This window comes from Zonotrichia albicollis, chromosome 29, assembly GCF_047830755.1.
Source record: "Zonotrichia albicollis isolate bZonAlb1 chromosome 29, bZonAlb1.hap1, whole genome shotgun sequence".
In the NCBI taxonomy this organism is placed as follows: domain Eukaryota; kingdom Metazoa; phylum Chordata; class Aves; order Passeriformes; family Passerellidae; genus Zonotrichia; species Zonotrichia albicollis.
This window is the reverse complement of record NC_133847.1, coordinates 6,190,200-6,213,013: the sequence shown is the minus strand read 5'-3', so window position 1 is coordinate 6,213,013 and position 22,814 is coordinate 6,190,200. Positions and strand designations below refer to the sequence as shown.

The 22,814-nt window shown below is 59.5% G+C and overlaps 2 protein-coding genes and 1 non-coding gene across 4 annotated transcripts; all 3 read right to left on the bottom strand.

Annotated features, from left to right (window-relative positions):
• Positions 1 to 1,566: 1,566 nt before the first annotated feature.
• DAPK3 (death associated protein kinase 3) lies at positions 1,567 to 10,686 on the bottom strand. 2 transcript variants are annotated; one of them, XM_074528944.1, is made up of 10 exons: positions 10,552 to 10,686; positions 8,907 to 9,050; positions 6,181 to 6,541; positions 5,113 to 5,242; positions 4,918 to 4,966; positions 4,730 to 4,756; positions 4,479 to 4,631; positions 3,194 to 3,239; positions 2,319 to 3,056; positions 1,567 to 2,022 (listed from the first exon to the last, which is right to left on the bottom strand). In XM_074528944.1, exons 2-9 carry the CDS (start codon positions 8,966 to 8,968, stop codon positions 2,514 to 2,516), a joined length of 1,371 nt encoding a protein of 456 aa, XP_074385045.1. In that variant the 5' UTR covers positions 8,969 to 9,050; positions 10,552 to 10,686; the 3' UTR covers positions 1,567 to 2,022; positions 2,319 to 2,513. The 2 variants fall into 2 exon arrangements, with proteins under 2 accessions (XP_074385045.1, XP_074385046.1); XM_074528945.1 differs by having other exon boundaries at positions 10,522 to 10,623.
• Positions 10,687 to 10,951: 265 nt separating this feature from the next.
• EEF2 (eukaryotic translation elongation factor 2) lies at positions 10,952 to 21,614 on the bottom strand. Its single transcript, XM_074528943.1, has 15 exons — positions 21,430 to 21,614; positions 20,603 to 20,817; positions 19,748 to 19,929; positions 19,441 to 19,652; positions 18,618 to 18,796; positions 18,239 to 18,344; positions 17,883 to 17,996; positions 17,589 to 17,727; positions 16,142 to 16,337; positions 15,742 to 16,000; positions 15,433 to 15,540; positions 14,383 to 14,736; positions 12,942 to 13,124; positions 12,137 to 12,269; positions 10,952 to 11,446 (listed from the first exon to the last, which is right to left on the bottom strand). Exons 1-15 carry the CDS (start codon positions 21,430 to 21,432, stop codon positions 11,253 to 11,255), a joined length of 2,577 nt encoding a protein of 858 aa, XP_074385044.1. The 5' UTR covers positions 21,433 to 21,614; the 3' UTR covers positions 10,952 to 11,252.
• LOC113460648 (small nucleolar RNA SNORD37) lies at positions 18,114 to 18,182 on the bottom strand. The gene has a single exon (XR_003382473.1). It is a non-coding gene; the product is annotated as a small nucleolar RNA SNORD37 (small nucleolar RNA).
• Positions 21,615 to 22,814: the final 1,200 nt, after the last annotated feature.

Sequence of the window (22,814 nt, the reverse complement as noted above, 5' to 3'; positions counted from 1 at the left end):
GGGAACAGCAGGCAGATTAAATGATCACAGTGTCCCGTGCACGGGGGTGAAAGCTGCACCTGCTGGGACGTCAGCAGGGACAGGGACAGGGGGCACAGCCCCCCGGATCCCCAGGGAGACACAAAACAGTGACAATCCCTAAATGGAGCAAATCCCCTGGGGCTGTGGCTGGGGCTGAGCTGGAGGTGAAGCCGCCCTGGCCAGCCAGGGAACGCCTGCCATGCTCTGGCATTTGGCATTTGGCTGGTGATTCCCCGGATCAAATTCTGCTGCATCCTGGTGAACGGGGGCCGCGGGCAGGCGGGAAACCCGCGGGGCTCCCGGGGAACACGGGGAAAACGGGAACCGTGCTCCGTGCTCTGGTAAACGGGAACCGTGCTCCCTGCTCTGATAAACGGGAACCGTGCTCCTTGTTCTGGTGAACGGGAACCGTGCTCCCTGCCCGGGTAAACGGGAACCGTGCTCTGGTAAACGGGAACCGTGCTCTGGTTAACGGGAACCGTGCTCCCTGCTCTGGTGAACGGGAACCGTGCTCCCTGCTCTGGTGAACGGGAACCGTGCTCCCTGTTCTGGGAAACGGGAACCGTGCTCTCTGTTCTGGTAAACGGGAACCGTGCTCCCTGTTCCGGTAAACGGGAACCGTGCTCCCTGCTCTGATAAACGGGAACCGTGCTCCCTGCTCTGATAAACGGGAACCGTGCTCCCTGCTCTGGTAAACGGGAACCGTGCTCCCTGCTCTGGTGAACGGGAACCGTGCTCCCTGTTCTGGGAAATGGGAACCGTGCTCCCTGCTCTGGTAAACGGGGACCGTGCTCCCTGTTCTGGTAAACGGGGAACCGTGCTCCTTGTTCTGGTAAACGGGGAACCGTGCTCCCTGCCCTGGGAACCGTGCTCCCTGTTCTGATAAATGGGGAACCGTGCTCCCTGCTCTGATAAACGGGAACCGTGCTCTGGGAAACGGGAACCGTGCTCCCTGTTCTGGTAAACTGGAACCGTGCTCCCTGTTCTGGTAAACGGGAACCGTGCTCCTTGTTCTGGTGAACGGGAACCGTGCTCCCTGTTCTGATAAATGGGGAACCGTGCTCTGGTAAAGGGGAACCGTGCTCCCTGTTCTGATAAACGGGAACCGTGCTCCCTGTTCTGGTGAACGGGAACCGTGCTCCCTGCCCTGATAAACGGGAACCGTGCTCCCTGCTCTGGTGAACGGGAACCGTGCTCCCTGTTCTGATAAACGGGAACCGTGCTCCCTGCCCTGGGGTTCTCTGGAACGTGAGAACGCTTTGGGACCTGGCTCCCCCTGTCCCCAGGAGTGAGGGATCTCAGGCAGGAGGAGCTGAGGGCTCCCCCAGCCTGGGAACACCCCACAGAGCACCCCCAGACCTCCCTCCATGCCCACAGCGAGCTCACCCACCAGCACTGGGTTTCACAAGGAATAAAAAGCATTTTCCCCCCAAATTAAGGAATTCCCTCTGGGATGGGAGCACAGTGGGGGAGTTGTCACCACAGGGCACATCCTGATCTTCCTCCCAAGCCCTGTCCCTCCACGGCAGGAGCTGAGGCAGCCACCCCACTAGACAGAAACCTTTATTGTGGGAAAAGGGGGAGCCAGGGCTGGGACGGGGGGTGCAGCAGCCTGGGGGGAATGTGGGGAGCAGGGGGGCTGCGGAGCGTGAGGCCACGCAGGGATCAGTCCTTGGTCCCAGCCCGTGCGTGGCTGCTGCTGCTGCTGCTGCTGCTGCAGGGCAGGGGGGAGCTCTGCCCACCAACCCCACCAACCCCACCCTGGGGCACCGGGGCAGGCCGGGATCTGGGTGACAGGAGGGGACAAACACCCTGGGGAGGGCAGGGACAGGAGCCAGGCCCGTGGGAAGCCCTGGGGTGGCACAGCCCCAGCCCCTGGGGAGGGGGCTCCAGGGAGGCACAAACCCCCCTGCACACCGGGCTGGGGGCACTGCCAGGGTGAGCAGGGACACCGAGGGGTGAGCAGGGACACTGAGGAGCACCCAGGGGTGAGCAGGGACACTGAGGAGCACCCAGGGGTGAGCAGGGATACTGAGGGGTGAGCAGGGACACTGGAGAGCACCCAGGGGTGAGCAGGGGCACCATGGGGTGAGCAGGGGCACCGAGAAGGAGCCCCAGCCCCAAGGAATGAGCAGGGGGAGTGGGGAGCAGTGCAGCCCCCAGGGGTGAGCAGGGGCACTGAGGAGCACCCAGGGGTGAGCAAGGGCACCGGGAGCAGCCCCAGCCCCAAGGGAGGAGCAGGGACACTGAGGAGCACCCAGGGGTGAGCAAGGGCACCATGGGGTGAGCAGGGGCACCGGGAAGGAGCCCCAGCCCCCAGGAGTGAGCAAGGGCACCAGGAGCAGCCCCAGCCCCAGGAAGGAGCAGGGGCACCGGGAGCAGCCCCAGCCCCGGGGGTGAGCAGGGACATTGAGGAGCCCCCAGGGGTGAGCAGAGCCCCCAGGGGTGAGCAGGGGCACCGGGAGCAGCCCCAGCCCCGGGGGTGAGCAGGGTTAGCGGATGCTGCCGTCGCCCTCGCTGCTCTGCAGCTTCTCCCTCTCGATGGACCACACCAGCTCCTGCACAAACTTCATCTCCGACGCCACCTGCTTGGCCAGGGCCTCGTAGTGGTTCTCCAGCTTGCGGTAGCGCCGCTTGAGCCCGTTGGCCGCCTGCACCACGCTCCTGGTCTCCTCCTGCGCCTGCTTCTTCAGCGCCTCCGTCTTGTGCAGCTCCTGCCGGATCTGCCGCAGGTCCTGGCTGATGCTCTCGTTCTCCTCTTTGTACCACGACTCCTTCTCCTCGTAGATGGACAGCAGCGCCTCGATGTCCTCCTGGAAGGACTTCTTGTTCCTGCCCAGCTCTCGGAGGCTCTCCTCGGCCGCAGCCACCTCCTCCATGACCTTGGAGAAGCGCTCGAAGTTGATGTAGGTGTTGTTGGGGGGCATGCTGGAGTGGGATTTGATGGTGTACTCCTTGAGGCGCGTGGTCTTCAGCCGGCGCCGCTCGGGCTTCTTGCCGCTGTCCTCGTTGCGCACGTTCCTCCTCTTGATCACCTGCGGCGGGGACAGCGGTGGCTGCAGCAGCGCCACAGGCAGTGACACCAAACCGGCCCCCACAGGGCTGGGGGAGCAGCACAGCCCCGGCCTCGGGGGGCTCAGGCACCAAAAATGCCGATTCTTTGACTTCTCACCTTAATCCAAGGGTGCTCCAGGCTCTGGGCGATGGTCATTCGCTTCCTGCAAGCACAGCAAGGCTGCGATCAGGGATCTCCTCTCTCCCTGTTACAGCCCTGCAAAAGCAGCTTGGATCCTGTGATTGCCTTTGGGGTCTGAGCCTGGACAAAGTCAGTGCATTCAGGGCCCCCCAGGCAGGAGCTGCATCCAGCCCCCAGCCCCTCAAACTGCCTCCCAAGAGAAACAGGCAGAGGATGATGTGGGAGCCTCCTGTCCCCACTGCTCCTTCCCAAACCCAGAGCCCTGGGGGCCCAGCTCAAACCCTCCCAAACCCCAGTGGAGCTCCTGCACCCTTGGGATGATCCCAGAATTCACCCCACCCTGGCCAGGCAGGGGAGAGGGAGCTGCCTGTGCACAGCAGGGTGGGCAGGGAGGACTGTCCCCTCTCCCAGAGACACCCCAGCTCTGTCCCTGTCCCTCACTGGGGACTGTCCCCTCTCCCAGAGACATCCCAGCTCTGCTCCTGTCCCTCACTGGGGACTGTCCCCTCTCCCAGAGACCCCAGCTCTGCTCCTGCCCCTCACTGGGGACTGTCCCCTCTCCCAGAGACACCCCAGCTCTGCTCCTGTCCCCTCTCCCAGAGACCCCAGCTCTGCTCCTGCCCCTCACTGGGGACTGTCCCCTCTCCCAGACACCCCAGCTCTGCTCCAGTCCCATACTGGGGACTGTCCCCTCTCCCAGAGACACCCCAGCTCTGCTCCTGTCCCACACTGGGGACTGTCCCCTCTCCCAGAGACACCCCAGCTCTGCTCCTGTCCCACACTGGGGACTGTCCCCTCTCCCAGAGACACCCCCAGCTCTGCTCCTGTCCCCTCTCCCACAGACACCCCAGCTCTGCTCCTGTCCCATAATGGGGACTGTCCCCTCTCCCAGACACCCCAGCTCTGCTCCTCTCCCTCACTGGGGACTGTCCCCTCTCCCAGAGACCCCAGCTCTGCTCCTGTCCCACACATTGGGGACTGTCCCTTCTCCCAGACACCCCAGCTCTGCTCCTGTCCCATACTGGGGACTGTCCCCTCTTCCAGAGACACCCCAGCTCTGTCCCTGTCCCTCACTGGGGACTGTCCCCTCTCCCAGAGACACCCCAGCTCTGCTCCTGTCCCATACTGGGGACTGTCCCCTCTCCCAGAGACACCCCAGCTCTGCTCCTGTCCCCTCTCCCAGACACCCCAGCTCTGCTCCTGTCCCACACTGGGGACTGTCCCCTCTCCCAGAGACCCCAGCTCTGCTCCTGTCCCTCACTTGGGGTCCTTGACCAGCAGGCGGCGGATGAAGTCCTTGGCCAGCTCGCTGGTGTTGCTGAAATATTCCTCATCGAAGTCGTAGTTGACAGCAGAGATGTTGGTCAGCGTCTCCTGCTTCGTCTCCCCCAGGAACGGGGAGGCTCCGCTCAGCCTGAGGAGAGAGTGGGTTGGGGCACCCCAAAAAGGCTCCAGCCCGAGGAGGGGGCTCATCCTGCAGCCCTGTCCCCTCCAGAGCTGCCTCATACTCACAGGATGTAGGTGATGACCCCGATGCTCCTGGAAGAGAGAGGGAGAGGAGGATGAAGTCTCACAGAGGAGGATGAAGTCCCACAGAGGAGGATGAAGTCCCACAGAGGAGGATGAAGTCCCACAGAGCTTTTGGCACCAGGGGTTTGGCTGCTGGAGCCATGGAAGGGTTCAGGAGGGGAATCACTCACCACATATCAGCCTCCAGCCCCAGGGGCTCGTAGTTCACAATTTCTGGGGCTTTAGGAGGAAAAAGGAAAAATGGATTTATTGTGGGGGAAGGAAGCCCCATGGACACATCCTGGCAGCAGCACCACAGTGCTGGGTGTCTCTCCAGGGTTAATCCAAAGCTTTCAGTACCCCAAGGAGCCCCCAGGAACGCTCACCCACAAACTCTGGGGTCCCAAAGATATTCTTGAACTCGTTGCCAGCCTCGATCTTGTGGGCGATGCCGAAGTCGATGAGTTTGATGCGAGGGTTTGGCACGTTCTTGTCCAGCAGCATGATGTTCTCTGGCTGTGGGGGGAGAGGGGCTGGGGCTGTGCCCACACAGCAGCCTGGGGGAGCTGCCCTGGGCTCCTCATTCCAGAGGAGAGGATGAGTGCCTCAAATTAGGAGAGATCCCAAACACCAGAGTGGAAGGATGAGTGCCTCAAATTGAGGGAAATCTCAAACACCAGAGGAGAGGATGAATGTGTCAAATTGGGAGAGATCCCAAGAACCAGAGGAGAGGATGAGTGCCTCAAACTGAGGGAAATCTCAAACATCAGAGGAGAGGATGAGTGCCTCAAACTGAGGGAAATCTCAAACACCACAGGAGAGGATGTGCCTCAAACTGGGAGAGATCCCAAGAACCAGAGGAGAGGATGAGATCCCAAGCACCAGCCCCACTGCTCTGCAGGAGTGCACTGACCCTCACTGATTTCCAGACCCCATCTGGGGGCTCATCCCTGCTCCCAGTGCTGAACACAGTGTCTGAAGTTCCCAGAGCTCACCTGGGGCCCATCCCTGCTCCCAGAGTGGTGTCTGCAGCTCCTGGAGCTCACCTGGGGCTCATCCCTGCTCCCAGAGCTGAACACAGTGTCTGAAAGTTCCCAGAGCTCACCTGGAGGCTCATTCAGCTGGAGGCTCATTCAGCTCCCAGTGCTGAATCCTGGAGCTCATCCCTGCTCCCTGCACGCAGACACAGGGTGTCTGCAGCTCCCAGTGCCCACCTGGGGCTCATCCCTGCTCCCAGAGTGGTGTCTGCAGCTCCTGGAGCTCATCCCTGCTCCCAGTGCTGAACACAGGGTGTCTGCAGCTCCCAGTGCCCACCTGAGGATCATCCCTGCTCCCAGTGCTGAACACAGGGTGTCTGCAGCTCCCAGTGCTGAACACAGGGTGTCTGCAGCTCCCAGTGCCCACCTGGGGCTCATCCCTGCTCCCAGGGCGTGCCTGCAGCTCCCAGAGCTCACCTTGAGGTCGAAGTGGGCGATGCGCTTGGAGTGCAGGTAGTGCACCCCGTCCAGGATCTGCTTGAGGAACTGCGTGGCCTCCTCCTCCGTCAGCGACTCCTTCTCGGCCAGGAAGTCGAAGAGCTCCCCGCCGGACACCAGCTCCAGGATGAGCACCACGTCGGTCTTGTTCTCGAAGATGTCGTGCAGGGTGATGATGTTGGGGTGCTGGATCTCGCGCAGGATGTCCACCTCGCGCTCGATCTCCTCGCGGCTCACGCCCCGGCGGCTGGACGACAGCCGCCGCTTCTTGATGAACTTGGCCGCGTACTCCAGCCCCGTCTTCCTCTCGCGGCACTTCCTGACGATGGCGAACTGCCCGCTGCGGGGACAGGGAGCTCAGCACTGCCCGCTGCGGGGACAGGGAGCTCAGCACTGCCCGCTGCGGGGACAGGGAGCTCAGCACTGCCCGCTGCGGGGACAGGGAGCTCAGCACTGCCCGCTGCGGGGACAGGGAGCTCAGCACTGCCCGCTGCGGGGACAGGGAGCTCAGCACTGCCCGCTGCGGGGACAGGGAGCTCAGCACTGCCCGCTGCGGGGACAGGGAGCTCAGCTCGTCCTGCCCGGGCACTGCAGGGTGAGGGTTCCATCCCAGGAGTGCCCTGAGCTGGGATCTGGGGATGCCCACCTGTTGTGGTGTGTTGCAATATCCTGTTTTACCTTCTCCCTTCCCCCTCGCCCCTCGCTGAGTGTGCCCTGTCAGTCAGGCTAACATACCAGCAAGGCGTCGTGTGATAGGTGTCCCTAGTCCTTTGAGACCCTGCCCCTTCACCTGGTTGGTGGCTCACCTGTCCCCTCCCCTTCCCCTGCCCTGAGCTTAAAATGTGAATGAGACCATGCGGCCTCCATTCTGTTAGCAGCAGTGGCCCAGTGCAGACATCTCTGTACCAATGGAATAAACATCTGGCAACCTTCTAGCAGAATCCACTCCCTTTCTCTCCACCATCGCCAGAAGCTCTCTCTCCTGAGGAAACGGAGTCCTGTCTTGTGCCCCGCTGCACTCTCCACCAGCCAAGGTATCTCTGGGGTAAAACACCGCAGTGCTGCCTTTGGCCCAGCAGCGAGGGTCAGAACTGGCCCAGGCACCATCTAACTGGTTATATTGGGATACATATTCCAATACCCGCCCGCTCCCGAGCTGTGGCAAATTCCTGCCAGGAATGTGGCAGCTGCCAATCCTCCCTGGGCTCTTCAGGTGCTGCTGGAGATGCCCCCACCTGCCCTCCCTTCCTTGCCAGGAGCCCTCAGGAGCAAACCCCAGAGCCCAGCGGTTCCAGGAGACCCCAAAGCCCTGATGGAGGAGGCAGGTGGAGGGAAAATGCCTGAAATCAGAGAGACTGCACCTGGACCTGAGACTCCTTTACACCTTTGTACATTCCTGAATCATGGCCAGGGAGATTCCTTTATCCATCCCTGAATCATGGCAAGGGAGTCTCCTTTATACCTTTATCCATCCCTGAATCATGGCCAGGGAGATTCCTTTATCCATCCCTGAATCATGGCAAGGGAGTCTCCTTTATACCTTTACCCATTCCTGAATCATGGTCAGGGAGACTTCTTTACACCTTTATACATCCCTGGATCATGGCCAGCAAAACACCTTTATACATCCCTGGATTATGGTCAGGGAGACACCTTTATACATCCCTGAATCATGGCCAGCAAGACTCCTTTACACCTTTATCCATCCCTGAATCATGGCCAGGGAGATTCCTTTATCCATCCCTGAATCATGGCCAGCAAAACACCTTTATACCTTTAAACATCCCTGGATTATGGCCAGGGAGATTCCTTTATCCATCCCTGAATCATGGCAAGGGAGTCTCCTTTATACCTTTATCCACTCCTGAATCATGGTCAGGGAGACTTCTTTACACCTTTATACATCCCTGGATCATGGCCAGCAAAACACCTTTTAACCTTTAAACATCCCTGGATTATGGTCAGGGAGACACCTTTATACATCCCTGAATCATGGCCAGCAAGATTCCTTTACACGTTTATCCATCCCTGAATCATGACCAGGGAAACTCCTTTATACATCTCTGGATTATAGCCAGGGAGACTCCTTTATCCATCCCTGAATCATGGCAAGGGAGTCTCCTTTTATACCTTTACACAGCCCAGGATGGTGGCCAGGGACACGCACAGCCCTGGGGTGCAGAGTGGGTCCAGCCATGGCCACCACATCCCTCCCCATGGCTCACAAACAACCCCAGCCACAGAGAGGCCAAAGAACCTGCAGCAACTCCTGCAAGTTCCTCTGCTTTGAAAAAAAACCCACTTCAGTGACCCAGAACGCTTTTGCTGCCCCAGTGCCCGAGGAGGGGCCACGGCCGCGGCAGCGCTGCAGGATCCCGGCTCCCCCAGCGCCGCCTCTGCATCCCGGCTGATTAAATCCCATCTGCGGGCTCTGAGTCACCCTGGATCCCTCCCACAGGCGCGGGGCCAGGCGAGGAGAGCCGGAAGCCGCCAGCCCCGGACCGGAGCTCCACCGGGAACAATGTTAATTAACGCTTTTAAAAAAATCTCCATCTGCCAGAGATGCCTGACTGTGCCCAGCCCCGGCCCTGCTGCCTGCAGAGGGACACAGGGACAGCGCGGGGACCCAGCAGGAGGATCCAGAGGAGCTCCCGGCAGGGCTGCAGCCATGGAGACCCCCGAGAAGGCAGCGGGATGAGCCTCACCTGCCCAGCTCCTCTCCCATCTCATAGAAATCCTCCACGCTCTCCTGGCGGAAGGTGGACATGGCTGCGGGGCCTTGGGAGCGGGAGCCGCCCCGCCGCTGCCAGCGCTGGGTGTCAGGAGCGGGAGCAGCCGGGGATCAGCACCTGTGGCACCGGGAATAGGGGGGCTGTGTCCGGGAGCTCACACCGACACACAGGGATCAGCACCGGGAATAGGGGGGCTGAGTCCGGGAGCTCACACAGCACCGGGAATAGGGGGGCTGAGTCCGGGGAGCTCACACAGCACCCAGGGATCAGCACCGGGAATAGGGGGGCTGTGTCTGGGAGCTCACATCGACACACAGGAATCAGCACCGGGAATAGGGGGGCTGAGTCCGGGAGCTCACACCGACACCCAGGGATCAGCACCGGGAATAGCGGGGCTGTGTCCGGGAGCTCACACAGCACCCAGGGATCAGCACCGGGAATAGGGGGGCTGAGTCCGGGAGCTCACACAGCACCCAGGGATCAGCACCGGGAATAGGGGGGCTGAGTCCGGGAACTCACACAGCACCGGGAATAGGGGGGCTGTGTCCCGGAGCTCACACAGCACCGGGAATAGGGGGGCTGAGACCCGGAGCTCACACAGCACCCAGGGATCAGCACCGGGAATAGGGGGGCTGAGTCCCGGGAGCTCACACAGCACCGGGAATAGGGGGGCTGAGTCCGGGAGCTCACACAGCACCCAGGGATCAGCACCGGGAATAGGGGGGCTGAGTCCCGGAGCTCACACAGCACACAGGGATCAGCACCGGGAATAGGGGGGCTGAGTCCGGGAGCTCACACCGACACCCAGGGATCAGCACCGGGAATAGGGGGGCTGAGTCCCGGAGCTCACACCGACACCCAGCACAGGGATCCCGGGGGATGCACAGCCCCGGGCCGGGCGGCAGAACCACGGGCTCATTCCCCGGTCTCACCGCACCCCAAAAGCCCGGGGATAGAGAAGGGAAGGGGATCACAGCCTCTCCCTGCTCCACAGGCCCCACACCCGCTGTCCACCCAATCCTCATCCCTTTCCTGGCCCATTTCCCCTCCACTGACCCTCCCTGCCCCACCGCCCCCAGACCCACTCAGCTCCCAATCCCTGCACATCCCTTTCCTGCCCCACAGCCCCTCCCCACCCCAGCTCCCCAGAGCCCCTCTCACACCCACAGCCCCCCAATCCCTCCCCATCCCAATCCCTGCCCCTGCTTTTCCAGTCCCACAGCCCCTCCCCACCCCAACTCCCCAGAGCCCCTCTCACACCCACGGCCCCCCAATCCCTCCCCATCCCAATCCCTGCCCCTCCTTTTCCAGCCCCTCCCAACCCGCTCCCACACCGCCCCTCCCCATCCCACAGGCCCCCCAATCCCTCTCCACCCCTTTCCCGACCCGCAGCCCCTCCCAGCCCCACAGCCCCACACCCACAGCCCCCTCATTCCTCCCTTTCCTTCCCCACCCCACCCCACAGGCCTCACAATCCCCACGCACCGCTCCCCGCGCCATCCCTCGTTCCCCACGCCACGCAGCCTCCGTCCATCACCCCTCTCGCACCCGCACAGCCCCTCCTGGCCCCACACGGCCCCTCACGGACCCCTCATCAGCACCGGCCCCCGTTCCCAACCTGGGCCGCCGCCGCCCGCGTCGCCGCCGCCACATTCCAGCACAGTAGGCCCCGCCCCCTCCCACACAACCACGCCCACCCCCGCATGAAGCCACGCCCACATCGCAGCACCCCTATTCATCCAAGCCACGCCCACTCCCCGCCAGAGGCCCCGCCCCGCCGTTCGCGGGTGGGCGTGGCCAAGGCAGCACCACCCCTTCACCCCCACCAGAGGGCGCCACCCTCACCCTTAAAAACCCCAAAAAATTCACTTTTCGTCACCATTTATCCAATTTTATTAATTCCAGTGGCACTAATACAGGCGGCGATGGGCACGACGGACAGTCAGGCTGCAGATAAGGCATCCTCACCCCCTCTCTCTTTCCCCCCATTTTCCTTGTCCTCTTTAAGCACGCCCCACTCCCTTCCAGGCCATTCTGCAGCAGTATTTTTTTTTTTTTTGAGTCAAATAAATACAGAATTGGGCAGATCTAGTGGAAATGTTTTAGTTACAATGGCAAAGATGAGTCATGTGCAACACAGAAACCTATAAGGCTTTTTTTTTTCTTTTTGTTTGTTTTCCTCATTTGAAGTTCTCAAAATCGCTATGAAACCCATTTAATTAACAAGATGGTGGTCACAGGCGTCTAGCCCCTGGCGGCATGGGTGATAACGCTAATTAATTAAATTTTTCCTGCTCTCCCAGAGTTCCATGAGTGTCATTAGAGTTTGTCCAGGAAGTTGTCGAGGGCAGGGATTCCTTCCTTGAGCCCTTTGCGCTTGCGGGTCTCGGCCACCACCTGGGCTGGTCTGGTGGCGCTGTCGAAGGGGTCCCCGGGCAGGATCTGCCAGTGGTCAAAGACACACTGGGGGAAGGCCTGGCCACCCGTGTTGGACCTCAGATCTGCTGTGAAACCTGCGAGGGACAAGAGAAAAGGTGAGCTGGGACAGGAGTGGTTGCAGTTCAATGTTGCGTCCATGCAGAGATCTTTCCTCCTTTCCTTGGAGGAACTCAGAGCAGCTCTCAAAAGCCTCCTGAGATCCCAACCAATGGGAGGTGGGAATGGAAAAAAGGCTCCAGGAAGAATTTAGAGACCATTCCAATGCCTAAAACTGGAGAGGGACCTTGTACAAACATATGGAAGGACAGGACATGGGGAATGGATTCCCACTGCCAGTGGGCAGGGATAGATGGGATGCTGGGAAGGGTTGGGATGGAATTCCCAGAGCAGCTGTGGCTGCCCTTGGATCCCTGGAAATGTCCAAGGCCAGGGACAGTGGAAGGTGTCCCTGCCCATGGCAGGGGTGGCACTGAAGACATTGAAATGTCCCTTCCAACCCAAAATGTTCTGCAGCCTTGGTCTCTTCTCCCAGACAACAAGTGACAGGATGAGAGGGAACACCCCCAAGCCGTACCAAGGGAGGGTTGGAGATTTCTAGGAAAGCTTTTTCCCCAGAAGGATGGTCAAGCCTGGCACGGCTGCCCAGGGCAGGGCTGGTGTCCCCATGTGTGTGGATGTGGCTCAGTGCTGGGTGAACAGCTCAGCCCAAGGATCTCCTGAGGCCCTGCCAGGGCTGTCCCTCCCAGCCTGGCCCCAGCACTCACCAAAGGACTCGTTGACAGGCAGGTAGGCCTTGACCACGAACATGGGGGTCCCGGCCACCTGGGTCTCCTCAAACACGTGGCCACGTTTCCTGTTCAGCACTCCATAGATGCCTCCCACCACCTGCTCCGGGCACTGCAGGAGAGACCAGGGTCAGGACTGCACCCAGCTGCTGTCCCCCCTTCCCTGAGGGCTGCCAGGGGCTGGGTTGTGTTGTGATTTCAGGGTTTACCTCAGAACCTGGGTCCCTCTCCTGAAGATTCCCTCCCAGGTGTGTCAGTCACATCTCCATTCCCCACCCTGACCCCTCCCAGTGCTGTCAGTCCTGGAATTCCAGAAGGGATTGGCAGATTCAAAGGATGCTCTCTATCCCTGGGGGGCACTGGGCCATCCAGGTGTCCTTTGTCCCTCCCCTCCTGTCCCTGCTTGGTGGCTCCCTGCCCCTCTCCTGGGGCTTAAAGGAACAGCAACCACAGGCTCAGGGAGTTCTGTGGAGCTGGTGCTGCATTCAGAGGCCAGAATAAAGCTCTGGATCCAAACCCTCCTTCAGAACCGACTCCTTTCCTTCACCATCCCCTTAAAGCTTTTCCACAGAGGGAAACCTGAGGAGCAGAACCTCCATGGAGGAGGCTCCATCCCACCACCACCAGAGCTCCTGAAAGCCTGCACTTGTCTCCAAGTGCCCATTACAGCACCCAGCTGGCCAAAAGTGTCTGTGGGGTCAAACACCGCAGTGCACCAAGGGCCAGCCAAGCCGAGGCACATCCCACCTGTGATATTGGTAGATATCCCATTAGGGCTGCTCACCTGGATCTCCACCAGGTAGATGGGCTCCATGAGGCGGGGCTGGGCGGTCAGCACGCAGGCGTAGAGGCAGCGCCGCGCCGTGGGGATGATCTGGCCGCCGCCGCGGTGGATGGCGTCGGCGTGCAGGGTCACGTCGTGCACGTCGAAACGCACGGCGCGCATGTTCTCCTCACACAGCACCCCCTGCCAGGGCACAACGGGGGCACGTCACCACCTGGGGCACGTGGGCGCTGCTGCCCTGGCTCACAGGGGCTCTGTGGAAGCAGCTCCTTGAGTGCTGTGGTGTGTTCTTAAGTTTGTTAGTTTGCTCCCCCCATTTTCTGTATTAAATGGTTTCTCCCTTTCCCAGGACTTCCTGCTGCTACCCTGTCAGTTAGGTTGCTATGGAAATGAAACTGCTCCTCCCTTGGTTTCTCTTATAAAGTGAAAGTTGTTTCCTCCTTGGGCTCAGTCAATCACTCCTTTTCTCCTCCCAGGTTTCGAGAATTTTCTTTTCTCTGGGAGTTATGGTTGGCTGTAGCCCCGGAGCCCCTCCTATGATTTATAACAGTTGGTTACTTTGGTATATCAGTTATGTTTCGTACCTCCAAATATGTATTTCTATTGGATAGCCGGGTTTCCCTGCCTTCTTCCCCCCTTTTCCCTTAAAACCCTCTCCTGCCCCCTGTTCGGGGCCATTTGCTGGGTGTTTCCCCTCCTTGTTGGTTCTTCTGTAATAAACTGACAGTTTACCCCCAGCAAGTGGTCGCCTCCTAATTCGTCTCTCACTGCGCTGCTCCGAGCTATCCCCCAGCTCAGCCCGAGGCCAAGATGCCGAGGGGGGCTGTTTTCTGATGCGCAGGGGCCCTGGCCTTCGCCCCTCACCAGACAGCCGGATTCCAGGGCCGTGGACGCCCCCGCGCACTTGAGCAGCAAGCCCACCCAGGAGCCACCTGACCTCCCTGCTGAGGGATGAACCTTCAAACCTACAAAGGTTGGACTCTGGGAGATCTTTCCCAACTTAAGGGGCATCAGCTCCCAGCCCTGTGCCAGCACTGCAGCATCCTCATGATCAGCTCTGAGGTTCAAGCCACAAGAGCTGTCACACATTTATGGTGCTGAAACCCAAGTATTTGGCCAAGGGAAATTGGTTTTTTTGGGTCTCAGTAATGTCACAGAGGTTGCTGACCTGAAATTTCCCTCAGACTGAAACTGAATGGTAAACAGGAAAATGAATCCTTCCTGTTGCTGTTGCCAGTTTGTCAATTTACCCTGCAGTCCTGTCTAATCCTTAAAATAATTGCTAGATAAAGCCAATACCCTCAGAGCACCTTTCCTCACGAAGCCAGCTGTGTTATTCACTGGTCTGTTCAGATATTACATTTTGCTCCATGAGAAGCATTACAAAAGTACGGATGTGTTGAACCCTGGATGCCACCCAGACCAAGCCAGCAGCGCTCACCTCCTTGGTGGCCCACTGGAAGCCGGCCACCACGCTGTCCTTGATCTCGTTGAGGTACTGCACTCCCTTGGTGATGTCGGTGAGGATGTTGGGGCCGGTGCCGTCGGGCCCGAAGCACCAGATCTTCCTGGCCTCGGTGACGTCCCACTCGTATTTCTCGGCCAGGTACCGCGCCCGCTGCTTCAGCTCCTGGCGCGCCGACACCTCGCCCTTGTCGATGTCCTCGGCCAGCCCGTCGGGGAAGGGCCGCGCCTTCATGTACAGCCGGTTGTGTTTGTTGGGGGACTTGGAAAGGCACATCACGTTGGACTCCTCGCTCACCGTCTCGCGGTACGACACCACGGGATCCGATTTCTGCGGGACAGGAGGGTGTGAGGCACCACAGCTGGGCAAACCCCCTGTCGGGTTTTCGGCTGTTTAAAGGGCCTGGAAAGGCCCAGAGTGGCCTTGGGGCAGCCCGCGAATCAAAGGACGAGAAGAGGCTTCAGTTCTTCTTTCGGTTTTTATGTTTATTAATTGTTTATCTAAAAGATTTTCTTTCAGCCCGACAGAGCTCTGCTCAGCAGCCAGCCATGAGCACACTGTGCTGCCCTCCAGACAGTCACCTATCTTTATACCCATGGTGACGTGTACAATATTTATCATTTTTCCCCAATACCATTTATTCTTATTGCCCGGTGCACTTTCAGTAATAACCAATCCAAAAGTGCCACCATCACCAAAGAAGATGGAGAAGAAGAAGAACAAGGACAGGACACGCCCCAATTCCTCCATCTTACTTCTCTAAACCCCCCTGTACATAAATCCTAAACCCTGTGTCTCACCCTCTAATTAACTAATCCCTTCACCATTCACCCCGGTGAAATCCTCCTATCCTCATACAGGTGTCGTCTCCTGTGTAGGATCAAAGTCCAGCCACCAGACACTTCTGGAACATTCCAGGACTCCCGAGCCCCCCAAGGGTGCTCTCGGTGGCTCAGCATCTCAGGACTCAGATCCTGAGATCCCACACCCCCAACCCTGAGCTCAGCCAGCACTCAGCCTCTCTACCTTAATGGGGATGCAGGCGTGGTCCTCCTCCAGGTCCTTCAAGCAGATCTCCAGGTGCAGCTCCCCAGCGCCAGCGATGATGTGCTCCCCAGACTCCTCAATGATGCACTGGCAACAGCAGGGGAAGCTCAGAATGAGCCACAGCCACAAACACCAGCAACTCTCTGTGGTTTTTGGTTTTGACCTCTAGATGTTCTCCCCACCAATCTGGTGGTGTCACAGCACCAAGCCAGGGACCAACACCCAACTCAATGCTTTCCCAGGAGTGGAGGCAGCATCCTTAGATCCATCCCTGCATTACCCACTCACCTGCACCATGGGGTCAGACTTGGCCAGGCGCTTCAGCCCCTCCACCAGCTTGGGCAGGTCGGCCGGGTTCTTGGCCTCCACGGCCACGCGCACCACGGGGCTGACGCTGAACTTCATCACCCTCATGTTGTGGGCGTGCTCGAAGGTGGTGATGGTTCCAGTCTTCACCAGGAACTGGTCCACACCAACCAGCCCCACGATGTTTCCACAAGGCACGTCCTCGATGGGCTCCACGTAGCGGCCCATCATGAGAATGGTCCTGAAGGGAAAGGTGGGTTAGTGAGGTTGGGAAGGGGAGGAGATCCCACTCAGCCCATAGCCAAGCACCTTGACAGGCCTCAGACACGAGAAGAGACCTGAGACAGCACCAGAACCCCTCAGCACCCCAGCCAGGACCCACCTTTGAATTGGCTTCAGGTACAGATCCTCCTTCTTGCCAGGGGTGTAGTTTGGTCCCATGATTCTGACTTTCAAGCCAGTAGAGACGAGACCAGAGAAGACACGGCCAAAAGCGTAGAATCGTCCCTTGTCAGAGGTTGGCACCATTTTGGAGATGTACATCATCAGGGGGCCTTTGGGGTCACAGTTCTTAATGCCTGCAAGGTGAGAGAGACCAGCTTAGCCCAGAGGTATTGAGGATCTGGTACCCAGCCCAAACCCCAACTCAAGACCTGCACCCACTGTCCCAGCCCAAGGGCTTTTGTCTGGACAAGAGGAAATGGAGAATGGCTTCCTACTACCAGAGAGCAGAGATAAATGGGATACTGGGAAGGGATTGTTCCCTGGAAGGGAGGTGAGGCCCTGGCACAGGTGCCCAGGGCAGATGTAGCTGCTCCTGGATCCCTGGCAGTGCCCAAGGCCAGGCTGGATGGGGCTGGGAGCAGCCTGGGACAGTGGAAGGTGTCCCTGCCATGGCAGGAGATGGGGCTGACCTCCAAGATCTCTTCCAACCCAATCTATTCTGAGATTTCATGGAAGATCACATCACCAAGGAATGTCTTCAACAAATCTAGGTTTAGGTAGATCCTCTGGCTACTGAGATTACTAAACCAGCTCAGTGCTCTAGAACCGAGCTGTGAGCCACTTAACTGTTTGAGCCATGCTAGAAAAGATACAGACTCAATCCCAGACACTCCTGAGCTGTGCACAGGGAGAACAAGCTGGTTAGAGGTGTGCTAGAGCTGAAACCAGCTCTAGCTGGCAGCAACTCCCATCCTACTGTCCTGGGGTGACGTTATGATGCTTGTATATCCCCATTCATCTGTTCTGTGCCTTTAAGACCGGCACTGAAGTGGAAGTTTTGTTTGGGTTTCTCTTATCAGGACACAGAGACAAGCAGTAGACAGAGCTGTTTTTTTTTACTTCCAGCTTTGGGCTTGCTGCTTTTGCTTGCTGCTTTTGCTTACTCTCTTTTTCTGCTCTTGCTTCTGCTCTGCTTTCTGCCTCTGCTTATTAGCTAGTTTAGCTAAACAGTCCACATTGCTTCCTGGACTGTTTTTCCTCTCCTGTTCCTGTGACCATCTCGAACCTGCTCCGGACTGGGACCCGGGAACACCAAGGGTTCGGCTGCAGCGGCTGCCCCAGCGCTGGAGGGACTGAGAACAGAGCAACCACCCCCGAAAGAGACTTTCTGATTTTGCCATCTTTCTCAGAGCGGTGTCATCGGGTATTGTTCATTTTGTGTGCTGGGGGGTGCGGGGCCAGTCAAATAAACAGGTTCTTTCCACCTCTCTCCGAGGAATTTTTTCCCGAACCGGTTGGGGGGAGGGGCCGTGTGGGTTTCGCTTTCTGGAGGGGCCCTCTTTTGCAGATTCTTTAACAAATTTGCCCTAAACCAGTACACCTACCTATGGCAGCCTCATCGTCAGGGGGGCCCTCGTAGAGCAGCTCGCAGCGATACTTCTGGGCTGTGACGGGGGAAGGCAGGTGGATGGTGATCATCTGCAGCAGGGCATCTCCAGCTGGCAGCCACCGCCTCATCACGGCCTGGCAGAGCAGCAGCACCCAGTCAGAGGGTTCCCAACATGGTTCACACCTCCTCCTCCTTTCCCACCTCCCAGTCTCCCAAGTAGGTTGATGTTGACACAGCTGGAGCAGCACAACTGCTCAGCTGCTCCCCAGAGAACTCAAACCAGCCTCACCTTCAGCAGGGGTTTGCCCTCCTTGTCCTTGTCCTCACTGTCCAGCTTGATGTCCAGTTTCTCAATCAGTTTAGCAGCCTCTTCCTTCTTGAAGTTCATGATTGCATCGAAAACCTGTGACAAGAGCAGCCATTGGAGCACTGACCCAGCCTGGAGCAGCTGCAGAGAACTCCTGCTCCTCCTCAGCACCCAGCCTGCCCCCAGGAGACACAGCCCATGTGCCCCCAGGTGTGTCAGACAGCTGAATTTCTTCAATCAAACACGTCAGGTCAAAGTGAAGAAATTTTCCATCATCACGCACGGAACAGAAGCGCAGAGCAGGAGGTGCCGGCCAAGGAGGAACCTGAGGAACTCACCTTGAAGATGGGGTCAAGGATGAGCTGGCAGAAGGTCCTGGGCAGTTTCTTTCCATCAGGGCTGGTGGCAGATTTGCTGAATTTGCCAGTAGCCGGGTCAAAGTACCTGCAGGGAGAAGGAAATCAGACAATTGTCCATGCTCAGGTCAGCTCCAGACTCACAGCTTGTCCTGCCTGCTCAGGGCAGAGCCCAGGGCTGCTGAGGAAGAGCCATTTCCTGCCTTCCCCCTCCTTCAGCCTTCCAGCACTCACCCAAATGTAATTAACTCCTGTTAGACCAGGCACAACCACGCCCTGCCCCTTTACCCACCCTCTGCAGTGCCAGGCTGCAGCCATGCAGAGCTGATCTGGAATTCAACCACCCCCATCCCCTCCTCACCTGTCTCCCCACAGCTTCTTCATCATGTCCTCGACTTTCTTGGCACGCTCAGCTGGGCTGAGCTGGGCATCTCCCTTGGCAGCAAACTTTGCCACGTACATCTCAGCAAACTGCTTCAGGGTGAAGGCCCAGCCGTGCAGGCCCGAGCCGAAGCCCACGGTCCCGAGCACCGGGTCAATCTGAGGGGGAACAGCAGAGCTGGGTCAGGGGAGCAGCTCAGCCCACCCCAAAACACCCCAGCACAAAATGGGACACTGAGATTGTGAATAGTTCTGTCCCACTCTGAGGGCTGGGACAGGCACCAGTTTAGCTTTGCACCACAGGGCTGGGTTGGTTTTCCTCCACTCCCAGCAGGTGTGTGCTCAGGTTCACAGGCAGGCAGGATTCCCATTCTTCCCAAGAGGAGTAGCAAGGTTTGGACACCTCCAGGTTGTCCTCAGAACCCGTCACCCACAGCCCTGCTCCCTTCCCAGGAACATTAAGGTGGGAAGGCACCATTAAGACCATTCCATTCCACCCCTGCCATGGGGATGGACACGTTCCATGATCCCAGGGTGCTCCAAGCCCCGTCCAGCCTGGCCTTGGACTCTTTAGGGACTGGGCAGCCACAGCTGCTCTGGGCATCAATCCCAGCCTTTATTTGCTCAGGCCTGGAACAGGAAATTTGGGAGGGGAGCCAGCAGGAGCCCCAAGCCTTGGAGTTGAGGCACCCTCACAATCTCACAATCCCCCATTCTCCACCTGGGACAGGGAATTCTCCCTGAGCAGGGAGCTGCTCCCTCTCCCCACAGCGGCTCCATCCCATGCTCAGAGCCTCCCTCACCATGATGTTGCCCATGGGGCCGCTCTCTCCCTCTCCGTAGGTGGAGATGATGACGTTGACGTTCTCCACGATGCGCTGGAAGGTCTGGTACAGCTCCTCTGGCTCCAGCTGCAGCTCCAGCAGCGCTCTGTCCATCTTGTTCATCATCAGCACGGGCTTGATCCTCTCGGCGATGGCCTGACGCAGCACGGTCTCTGTCTGCACGCACACGCCTGCCAAACACAGCAGCAGTCAGCACTGAGCTACCCCCAGCTCCAAATCCCAGCACAAATCCCCCAAAATCCTGTCCAGCTGCAGGAAACCTCACCAGAGACACAGTCCACGACGACCAGGGCACCGTCAGTGACTCGCAGAGCTGCAGTGACCTCTGAGGAGAAGTCCACGTGCCCAGGGGAGTCAATGAGGTTGATCAAGAAACCAGAACCATCCTTGCTCTGCTTGATGAAGGCCAAGTCGTTCTCAGAGAGCTCGTAGAAGAGAGAAATGGCTCTGAAAGAAAAGAAACCATTAAAATGATGATCTGTGTCGTTCTTCTCTGAAGTTTAGAAGTGTTTTGCCCCACACAAAACTGCTGCCACCACTGGAGGTGGCACCCAGTGCTCTGCTCGACAAGGATGGAGTTGGTGACCTTGGAGATCTTTTCCCACCTGAATGCTGGGCTCCAGGATTTCCTGAAGTGTATTCCAGGGAGGTCAGGGTGTGAGATAACACGAGCACAGGCTACAACCTGTCCTTCCTAAACCACAACATCCTCCAGAATCCCAACCTCCTCCAACTCCCTGCAGTCCTCCAGCACCCATTAAGGGTTCCATTCCCAAATCATGGATTTAAGGTTTTCTTACTAATCCAAACCCTTTTCCAGCCCCAGAGTCCTCACACTGCCTGTGGCAGCACAGCCAACAGGAACATCCCCAGAGATGCTCCCAAGGGTCTCCACACTGCATCCACAGTTCATCCAACAATCTTGGTGCTCAACTGGGTGGATGAAGCTCCTGCTTCCCCAGCACCCAGCAAAAAACTGCTCAATGACTGAGCACAAGTTTGCTCCACCATTCAAGACCCTCATGAGCAGAGATGAACTTCTGGACTAGACCAAGTTTTCTTCCACTTCCTGGAGGAGCCCAGCCCAGGGAGCAGCAGGAGCCCGAGGGAGGGCACTCACGTGGATTTGATGGTGATGCACCGCTCCTGCTCGTCCTTGCGGGTGTCGGTGAATCGGGTCTCGCCGGCCCGAGCCGAGGCGATGATCCCGGCCTTGCACACCAGGGAATCCGTCAGCGTGGACTTGCCGTGGTCCACGTGGGCGATCACGGACATGTTCCTGATGTTGGCCTTTTTGTCCATGATGGCCCGTATCTGGTCTACTGTGAAGTTCACCTTGAGGGAGGGGAGAAGGGGGACTCAGCGTGTACAAAACCAGCTTTGGCGATTCCAAGGAAGCCGAATCGCCCATAAATACCTGCCATAACCGCGGTGACACCACCTCTGCCTGGCTGACAACACAACCCGCAGCAAGGGCACCGCAGCGGGGCTGCGGCACCAACCCCTCCCAGCCCGTGTCCCTCAAGCCGCGGTGTCAGCGGGTACGGGGCACAAATCGCCCCCAAAGCCGAGCCCGGGCCGGTGCGGGTGCCGGTGACAGCCCAGACCGCAGCGTTACATAAGGCACGACCGGCACCGCAGCGCCCCGTCCCCGGCGCCACCACCGCGCTGCCACATCAGCGCGGCCGCTCCCGAGCCCCGCGGGCCAACGGCAGCCCCGGCAACGACACCGGCGGCTCCTGCCGGCTCCGGGGGTGTCACGGCCGCCCGGACCGGCCTCCTCTCGCCGCCCCACCCTCGCCCCGCAGCTGCGGCCCAGTCCAGCAGCACAGGCCGCAGCCGCCACCGTGTGACCCGGGGCGCTCGCGGAATCGCCATCCGCAGCGATACGGGAAGCGCGGAGGCCGCTGATCCCGCCGGGAGTGGCGGGGGGCGGTGGGGGCTCACCATGGTGGCGGATGGCGGCGGATGCTGCGGGGCGGGGGGGTCACGGCAATGGCGGCGGCTCGGCCCTGTCTCGCTGGCGAGCGCAGAGCGGGCGGAAGAGAGCGCTGACGTCAGCCGGAGCCCTCTTATAGGGCGGCGTCGCCGAGGGGCGGGGCCTGCGCAGAGCGCGTGCGCGGCCGCGCCGCTCTATCGCGCGGACTCTATGGTCGGGAGGCTGTTCCGCCTCGCCGGCACCACGTGAGTGTCCCCGCGCCTGCACCGGGACCGCAGCGAGGCGACACCGGAGCAACAGCGACCAGCAGGGACAGCCCCGCCCCGCCCGGGCTGCAGCGGGTTGAAAGTCACACCGGCAGCGGGAGGGTGAAGAACCGGCCCAGGGCACCGGGGTCGGTGAGGCCGCCCTCAGAGCCGGGCACGGGGGCTCGGCACTAGCAGAAGGCGGTACGGCCGAGCCCGGTGGCAAGCAGCGGTCCCGGGCTCCGGTGGGTCTGGTCCGGCCCGCCCCGCCCCTGTCCCGCAGGATGCCCACAGTGCGCATGCTCGGGGCGGGCCGGTGCTGCAGCGCCCCCTGCGGGCGGGGAGGAGCGCGGGGGCAGCACCGGCCGGAGCCCCCGCCGGGCCCGGGGACACCGGGCTGGAACGGAGCTCAGGGCCCGGGCTCCAAACCATCCCTATGCGCCCTCATCCGCCTTAGAGCCGGCAGGAATCACGGAGTGAATGGTTTGGGTCGGAAGGGACACGGAGGAACAGCCAGTGCCATGGCAGGGATGTTCCACCATCCCAGGGGGCTCCAGCCTGGCCTTGGGCACTGCCAGGGATCCAGGGGTGCCCACAGCTGCTCCGTGAATTCCATCCCAGCCAGGAATTCCATCCCAATATCCCATCCAGCCCTGTCCCCTGGCAGTGGAAGCCGTTCCCTGTGTGCTGTCCCTCAGTCCCTCGTCTCTCTCTGTGTTTCTTGTTGGGTCCCTCCAGGTCCTGGAGGCCACAATGAGCTCACCCCAAAGCTGCTCCTCTCCAGGCTGGACAGTCCCAATTCTGTCTCCGGCAGCTCCCAAGCCCCCAGCGCAGCCCATGCTGCCCATGGGAGGCAGGGACAGGCAGGACGGCCAGGAAGGGACACCCAGGATGGCTTTGGGCCTGGCTCTGCCACCGTGACAGGATGAATTATCGGCCTTTGGGGTTTCCATAGCAATCTGGTGGGTTTTAGCACCGACCCTGGCTTTTGCCAGCCTAGAAGGGAAAACTGGGAAACCTGATTAACATCCCGCTCTTCCTGAGAAACTGTTAATTGCGTTTTTCTTTAATTAGTATGTGGGGTCGATGGCACGGAGAGGAAAGTGCTGGAAAACCTCACCTAGTGCAGCAATTCACCCCAAACACTG